Raw genomic sequence first — 8,195 nt, 5'->3', positions numbered from 1 at the left:
AAAAAAAAGGTTCCGCAACCAACGTAAATAAGGATAAATCACAATGTACACTGATGGTCAATACTTTGATCACTGAAAATCCTCAAATGTACACTCGTATATTATTGTACATCAAACCATATGCATTTGTACATTAAAAAAAGTTTTAAAAATGCAAAACAGAATATAAAATCAAATATCAACATTTGGAAATTTAAAATAGAAATGAATGAAAATAAGGAGAAATAAATGAAGAACAAAATAAATGAGAGAGATAATTGAAATGGTTCTTGAAAAATAAATGAGAGAGAAAAAGAGGGAATGAGTGAGTGATGAGAGAGAAAAAGCTGGCCCACCTAAAAATTCTGCCAAAAGCCTGCCAAATTTTGGCCCTCCTAAAAGCATCAAAACTACATAGTTTTGGCCAAGGTGTAGGTTCCTCATCCTACACCCTGGTGCAGGATCTAAATTGCGCCGTAGACCAACTAGATAAGGAATAGTTTTACAAAATCGTAAAGATTCTTTCCAACAAAAAATTTTTCTTTGACAAAATAATAATTTCCCAAATTCAGATCCGTGACGCGTAATTCTGAAGCTACTTGCTGATTGAAATTGCGGTCAAACAGACATGAATTCGCTACCCAAAAGGTTAATATTTCGGTTGATTAAGTTGGCTATTATGTTATTCAATTGTTTTTAGTAGAAACTGATTTTGTCGTTGCTTGAATAATTTACAAAGATGGAATTTTGACTGATATTGGGTGAAAATTGTGGACAATGATATATTTTGCCATAGAATTATCTAGGGTTTTTTCATTAATGTTTATAGTATAATGTTTGTACTATGTCGGTTAGGGAATTATATTTAATTTGATGAAAAACAATTGCCTTTAATTGAGATTTTGTTAGAAGATTGGTGATCCAATGGAGAAAAGCAAAGAAATTTAGCAAATTTCTGTTAACTGATAAGAGAAGAATGAAGAAAAAATTAACATAATCTAGTAAGTTGTAGTTATGGAATGATCTCACTTAATGTTGGAATTATGTGTCTAAATTTCATCTCAAACTCGAAAAGCAAGGAGGAAAATATGATCAGGTTACTAAAGGGTGTTGAGATCATGTTTCCTGTTTTATGTCTCATTCTCTTCTGATTTCAATACTTCAATAACTTTTAATCTATGCTATGTTAATGGTAGATAATCTATTTTAATAGACAATGTGGCAAAAATGAAGAGTTGATTTTGTTGGTGAACTGTTAGTTTAAGATTTTTTTTGCATGTATGACTCTTAGAAGAATAGAGTAATCACTATTATGTTAATGACGAGCCTCGCCTCGCCTCAGCTGAAGGAGCAGGGCCGTGACATTAAACCCCTTTACCTACCCTCAGCGAGAAAGGTGAATGGAATGACATTGTATGCTATGTTGATGAAGAGTGACTAATTTTAGCCATATGTGGCTCACTTGGCAGCAAGAAGAGTGAATGACTTGGGGACATTTGTGCTTTACTTGGTATTGAGAAAGTTAGATGTGAGTTGCCGAAGATAAAAGCGTTTCAATGCTGTATTTGTGTCTTGTTTAGTTTTGTTTTAATCATGCTTATAGGTAGAATCCTCCGTCAGAAATGGTGTGCTTCTCAATGGCCATGAAATGGGTTAAAAATGTATTTAGTGGGTAGAGAATATGGATCCCAAAATCACATAAGGTAGTAGTTAAGCAAGATCCTCTGGTACAATGTGGTTCTTTTGGACTCCATAGTTAATTGTTGAGGTCCTCTTCAAGTTAGAGTGCTATACACTTTTGTAGACATGTCTTACTCAGGCCAACACTTTTATGTAAATATGGGGGAGTGAGATTTTGTGTAGAATCAATGTGGTAATTGGATGTCCAGCTTTAGGCACAGTTGTTTACATCTGCTACTATGGCGCATCATCAGTTTTGGCTGCTGCTTTTTTTCTTTTCCCTTTTGTAGATATTATTCCATCTAGCTAACAAAAACTTTGGTTTGGTATAAAGTTCCTTCTCTTTTCAACTCCTGCCACTAGCTGCGATTGATGGTTCTTATCTTGTTTACCACTAGCAAAAGCCAAGTCCAAAGGCCAGTTAACTGATGAAAAAGCGTGTGCCACATCACAGGTATTAGAGTAAGTTGTTTATGCCGGATCTTATGGATTCTGAATACGGGAGCCTAAATGCACAAGTCACAAAGTCTGACATTTGGGTAGGTTTGAATGCTAAAGCCATAATGTCTGACAAATACACGGGTCTAACAGATTGCGAGAATATGCACTCAACCCTTTGCTGTTAACAGAGCTGAATAGTTGAATATCATCTTTCTTTTTGATCAAAAAAGAAAAGGTTTGAGCATATTGCGTCATCATACATGCAGCTTGTCGTCTTCTTAGTAATATTAGATTTTTGCAGCAGTTAATGGTTCATTTAGCAGTCTTAGCTGTCCCTGTTGAATTTAGATGGCTTCTGTTTGGCTTAGAAACATGCTTTTTCATTTTTAATTACTGTTATCTAAAGAGGATGAATCCTAATATTTTTTCCTTAACTAGAGGACTAGATCTAAGTAGTACTCTGAAGTGATTTTAGGTTTTCATGATGCAGAGGGCATGGCGTGTTTAAAAGCCAATTTCTCCAGAAAAAGTAAGTCAATATCCTTCTGATTACCACTAGATGTTCAGCTTTATACCTTATCTCCACTAAGGTTGTGATTCTTTGTTCCTTTGGATCGTTTTTTTCCTCATCTGCCTTGTAAGTTGTAACTATCCTGATCATTGATATTGATTGGTTTTAGGAATTCATTGGCGAAGTTTCTGAATTGATTCGTTGCTCTTGAAGCGAATCTATTGCTATAGGGGGTAATATATGTTTTCTGCAATTTTTTGCTCTTTCCACACTTGTTCTGTGATACCTGGGTTCTTGGGCACTAATATCTTGAAGCAGGAAGAAACAACCATATAAATTGTATCTGATTACAGCTTACCTGTTTGAAGCAGGAAGAAACAACCATATAAATTGTATCTGACTACAGCTTACCTGTAGTCCTGTACCAAGGACATACTTAATAAATTTAATCATGTTTTATTTGATCCATTGCAGGGGTCCTTAACTGAAGGCCAGTTTTTTAAGATGGTCTGAAGTTTGCTAAAACCTTGGCTTAGTTTTTTTCCGAGTTTTGAAAAGGAAAATGTAAGTGACTTATTGCTGCTTGTTAATTCTTTGAACATAAATCAAATAAGTAATATGCCTTTGAAGAGGCGCTTGCTTGTTCTTTTTTCTTTTTGTTTTTTTTTTTTTTGGTGGTTGGGGGGGGGGGGGGGGAGGGTATACAGATAGTCAGACATCCTTGCCTCTCTGATGACTACAGCGTCCTCTTCCATGCTGCATCTTTAATTGCCCCAGTTTAAAAGGAAATATTGCAGGACTCATATCTTTTAGCAAATTGCCTTGAATGAATCCTCTTATGTATTTTAGCACGGTCTAGCTATTATGCTTAACTTGTGAGCCATTGTGTGATTCCCTTTTCAGAGACTGGTTTGATTAAGAAAGCATGTTATATATACTTGTTTTTGTACAATTTACACAAAAAAAGACATTAGAATTTCAAGATAGAAATTCATCAGTAACTAAGAAACATATAGGTCAACACTGAGAAAAAATATGAAGTTATAATGGCAGCACAACCAACTTCATTATTAACATCACCTAGATTTAATAGGATGGGACAATGCCATAACCACTGTCTGCCATTAATGAGTTGGTAAACATCTGGTCCATCTCTGCTTCCACATCTGTTCTCTTTGCAAAACGGCCTTTGATCCGAGGTCTTGTCTCTGCATAGGCCTTTCTTGAAGCATAACGGATTGTCTTCTCAAATTTTCTGTTCTTCTTCTTTTCTCTGTATCTCATGACCCTAGCCTCTCTATCTAATGGTGATAGTTGAGTTGGCACTTGCATTGGAGGGCTAGAAAATAGGTCGATTGTACCTTTGGGTGGCCTTGGATGTGACATAGAGATATCACTCATGGCGGATTCTGGTACAACACCCACATCCATGGAGGAAACTGAAACCTGTTGATAAGAAATATAAAATCTTGGTCATGTTTCTGAGTACTGAGAAACAGTATTGTATGATCTCATGTAAGAAATACAAAGAAACTCTTAAGAGTTTGGCTAAATTCAGAAATAGAATAATATTCCAACATCCATATGGGGTAACTAAAATTTGCAAAACTCTTTCTACCAAGGAAAATCTTTTGTTAGATCTATCATTTTTATGTCTTTCAGCTGCAAATATTCCTTAATTTAGATGATTAAAATTAGAAAACTATAACTTAAACTTCGTTATAAGAATTGTTCATGAATCATAGGAATGGCTAATAAGTTCTAAGATTATACAGGATTGAACAGCTAGAACTTTAACATGCAAGATTAATTATTCCAAGCAAGTTCGAGTACAAGGATCAAACATAAAACTTAATTTGGCTATGATAGAAGGAAAACAAAATGAGGTAAAGTAGCTGTTCTGTTGATGGTCTATGTGAGTCCCTTTTAGATCACTTGTTTCTCATAATTTCCCTTTTGTGTAATTCATGGTGGTCAACGCTAAATCTTTTTTATTCCTGTAATTTATATTTTATAGATAGCCTTTAAGGTTGACATAAAACAAAAGAATACATAAATATTGGGAAAAAGTAACTTAAGCTTTCTATTTAAGAAGAGAATAGATGACTTACACTCTGACTAATTGATGTGTTGTAAGTGTAACCAGATTTTGTTTCACACTCCATCCCAAACAAGAAGTTTTGATATTGTATTTGGTGATCTTTTGCTTCCCTACACTGAACTGGTACAACACTGTCACCTCCACAATTCTTCTCAGGAACCTTGAATTCCTGCTGCTGGTTATACTGCTCACACAACTGATTATCTGCACCTGAATTGTACTCTAAGAGGTCCAGGTACTCATCAACCTCTCCTCCTCCAGTCAAAAACCCATTTGTATTTTGGTTGTTGCTGCTCTTAACTGGGTTAAGTAGCAACCATGAAGCAGCTTCATCTTCATCCCCTTCATGATCAGTGGTGTGATCATCTCCCTCTGGCAGGGTCAGGAACCTGTCCTCAGACATCCTCCCGCCTTGGGGACCGTAAACGCAGCCTGCAACGGGCATAATTGGGACCCGTTGATGGCGGCGAGCCAATGGGTTAGCTGAGTGGATTTCAGCATCACAGGTAGCACATAGAGATGCTGCATCAGCCTTACACAGGAAAGCTGCTGGGGCACGCTCACATGCTTCACACACCCAAACTCTTTCGTGCCTCGACGCCACCTGATTGGCGGCATGGATTCGTGCATCGCAGCTGGTGCACAAGAAAGCTGAATCTGCTCTGCAGTACACTGTGCACGGTGCTGCACGGCACGTGTCACAAACACGTGCCCAACTATTGGTATCACTTCCTGATACTTCCTCCTTCATCATCTCTCTCTCTCTCTCTTTTTCTCCTTTCTCCTCCTTTTCTCTCTCTTTCTCTCTTTCTCTCTCTACAAGCGTGTTCTTCCTGTTCTGATTTCTAAGCAAGTGAGTTTAGCTGGGAAAAGGAGGAAGTAAGTAGTAAGTGTTATGCAAGGACTCAAGTGGGGTGGGGAGAATCTAGCGAGTGACAGGTGGCGACTAGTTAGTGGCCGAAGAAAGTTGTTGCTTTATCTTGTGGCTGGCTACGCTTTAAGTGGGAGCCACAACCATTGGTGTTCATAGGGGCCCACAATTTTGCTGCTGTGACCATATGGAAATATGGAACTATTTGATTATATGAGGACCACATAGAGCATATAGTTAAGGGCATGAAAGATGCATTACTTTTCTTTTTCTTTTCCCCTTTAGTGTGTCTCTTGGACCCTGTGGAGTGACAAAAGCATTGTCCTTTTTGTGGTGGGCAGTTTACTACCCATGCCATATCCTGCATATTGACAGTTTCTCACTTGTGAATACCACGTGGTGTTGTTTAAGGTTTTCTTTGTCAGTCATACTGCAGAATGCAGATTGCTAGGAAAGTTTATAGTTGGACTAAACTGGTTAATTCTATGATTTTTCAGTAGAAGAGGAAATACAGTAATTGCAAATTAACTTGTTCTACAGTGAAGTGAAGCTTAGCTAGTTTAAGAGTGAACGCGCATGGGCTGGTTTACCTTCTTGTTTAAGATGACTAGAATAGTAAACTTTTGATTAAGATGAGATATGGAATTTTACAGGTGGATAACTATGGATTTTGGTACATCCTTTTCCCTTTTCCGACAATAAATGTCTTTGTAGCTATGTGCTGTGTTAGAACAATGATTTCGCAAAAGGATCATGGCTTGAGTTCTAAGTCAGTTATACTATACTATAGATTATGCAAGTTTAAAATCTTAGGAGCAGTAGTTCTTAACTCTTTAGTTATCATAAATACCTGAAATTTCTAGAAAACTCAGCTTAATTTACCCTTCAAATAATCGAACTAGGATTCACACTTGTAGTTATGAAGATAGATACAATCCTACACTAGTAAATAATCTAGCGTCATCCTGATATATCTTTACCGTCATATCTCAATTTACACTTTTCTTTCTATTGTTCTCCGTATGTTCTTTGTAACATGGATTTGACATTACATTGAACTCTGGAAGATCACATAGTGAGGAAGATGTCAAAGATGGTGAGAAGTTATAGCATATGGGTTGTCAAAGTTCTATTACATTCTAATTGAGCTTATATATATCTTTCAAGTGGTGACTATGTGCATGTTGCAGGATGCCTGAAGTAGTTCCCATATTCTGAAACTCAGCTGGAGCAACTATAACAGCTATCGTCAAGTGGAAATCCCTCTGTTTGCAGTTTGTAGTGAGGCTACAATGTGAGTGATGATACCTTCATCTCAAAGACGAGAACTCGAGAACAATTATTGAATTTCACTTATTTTTGTAACGAAGTCCTAAAAAATCTATATTTGTGTATGAAAAAAATATCAAAAATTGCCTCTGATATTGGATTTGCTTGAGACAGTTTCATTTATGTTCTAAGATTTCATAGTTATTAATGTTTGTAATGTAAATCAATTCTATCAACTCTTTGAATGTGACTTACTTTTGTAAAGATAAATTTAATGATAATATTGACCTGAAACTGTTTTGATTTTGAAGGTTATCATGGCTACTTCTGCAGACAGTCACAAGTACTCAGTGGGAATGACTGTTAAGATACAGTTAGTTCTGAAAGTGTAAAAAGGTGGGTCACAATTTTTCAGTTTTATTTTAATTTGAAAAAAGAGCATAGCTTTTGTATAAATGTGTGATTTATGATGTTGACCTGACTTGTCTTTTGAAATCTGCTGCTTTCTTCATGGAAAAGAACTGTTGATAAATTTATGTATTCATGACTTTAATCACACATGAAAGTGAAATAAACAAAGTTGGTGTTGACAGATTTGCTGAGTCGGACAATTACTTGGACAAGAGAAGTTCTGTACACCTAATATTATCATGCCATGTAGGCAGCTACTAAAAGATCAGGATTCATTCTCACCACAACTTTTGATCACAGTTTGGAACTCACCTTAAGGTCTATCAACACACCCTATCTCTTACTGTCTACCTGGATTATCTTTATTTGTCACATTTTTGTTCCGGTGTACTATGCACCCGAGTATACCGTGTACATGATATATTTATGGACTATGGTTATTTCATGTTGATTTGTTTATAGGAACTCTCTCATTTCGATCATTTACTCATTTGAAGCCTTCTAATAAGCACTTGTGGAATAACATAGCTTTGGATGTACCATGCATGCTGTAGACTCATATATTTAATAAAAAAAATTATTTTGTTTCTATTAGGAATCATCTTCTCGTTGTTTTTCTCTTGTGATATGGAAATATGGATGGTCTATATATGATTAGGTTTGGAAATGTGGATGGTCCAAAATTAGGTGTTATGAAATAAAGGAGGGAGAAGATAGATAATGAGTCATCAATGTGTTAAAGACTTGTTCCAACTTTTGCTCCGAGCATGTATTAGAAGTTTTATGTGATAGTATTATAGAGATATGAGCACTTAATTATGATACACCCTCCATTTTTTTTAATCGCTACATCGCGTTTACTACAAGAGTTTAGGCAATGTTAATTTCTAAAATAAGGGGAAAAAGTAGAAAAAAAAGAGTACTTTTTGGTG

The 8,195-nt window shown here is 36.1% G+C and overlaps 1 protein-coding gene and 1 long non-coding RNA gene across 19 annotated transcripts; one reads left to right on the top strand and one right to left on the bottom strand.

Annotated features, from left to right (window-relative positions):
• The first annotated feature begins 429 nt into the window (after positions 1-429).
• On the top strand, positions 430-7,852 carry LOC104907382 (uncharacterized). Of its 18 annotated transcripts, none has more exons than XR_008968308.1 (8): positions 430-627; positions 2,591-2,629; positions 2,781-2,844; positions 3,086-3,175; positions 4,387-6,679; positions 6,774-6,877; positions 7,164-7,248; positions 7,446-7,852. It is a non-coding gene; the product is annotated as an uncharacterized LOC104907382 (long non-coding RNA). The 18 variants fall into 18 exon arrangements; XR_008968311.1 differs by having other exon boundaries at positions 2,591-2,690; XR_008968309.1 differs by having other exon boundaries at positions 2,576-2,629.
• LOC104907374 (zinc finger protein CONSTANS-LIKE 2) lies at positions 3,522-5,466 on the bottom strand. The gene is made up of 2 exons (XM_010696302.4): positions 4,723-5,466; positions 3,522-4,057 (listed from the first exon to the last, which is right to left on the bottom strand). Exons 1-2 carry the CDS (start codon positions 5,464-5,466, stop codon positions 3,698-3,700), a joined length of 1,104 nt encoding a protein of 367 aa, XP_010694604.2. The 3' UTR covers positions 3,522-3,697.
• Positions 7,853-8,195: the final 343 nt, after the last annotated feature.

The sequence above is a fragment of the Beta vulgaris genome, chromosome 2 (assembly GCF_026745355.1).
Source record: "Beta vulgaris subsp. vulgaris cultivar EL10 chromosome 2, EL10.2, whole genome shotgun sequence".
Lineage (NCBI taxonomy): Eukaryota > Viridiplantae > Streptophyta > Magnoliopsida > Caryophyllales > Amaranthaceae > Beta > Beta vulgaris.
Note: the sequence above shows the minus strand (reverse complement) of the source record. Positions and strands in the feature narration are given on the sequence as shown.

Coding starts and splice junctions, on each gene's coding strand:
- LOC104907374 (XM_010696302.4), bottom strand. CDS start 5,466: ATGATGAAGGAGGAAGTATCAGGAAGTGATACCAATAGTTGGGCACGT. Junction 4,058..4,722: donor ACACATCAATTAGTCAGAGT/GTAAGTCATCTA, acceptor TCTTATCAACAG/GTTTCAGTTTCCTCCATGGA.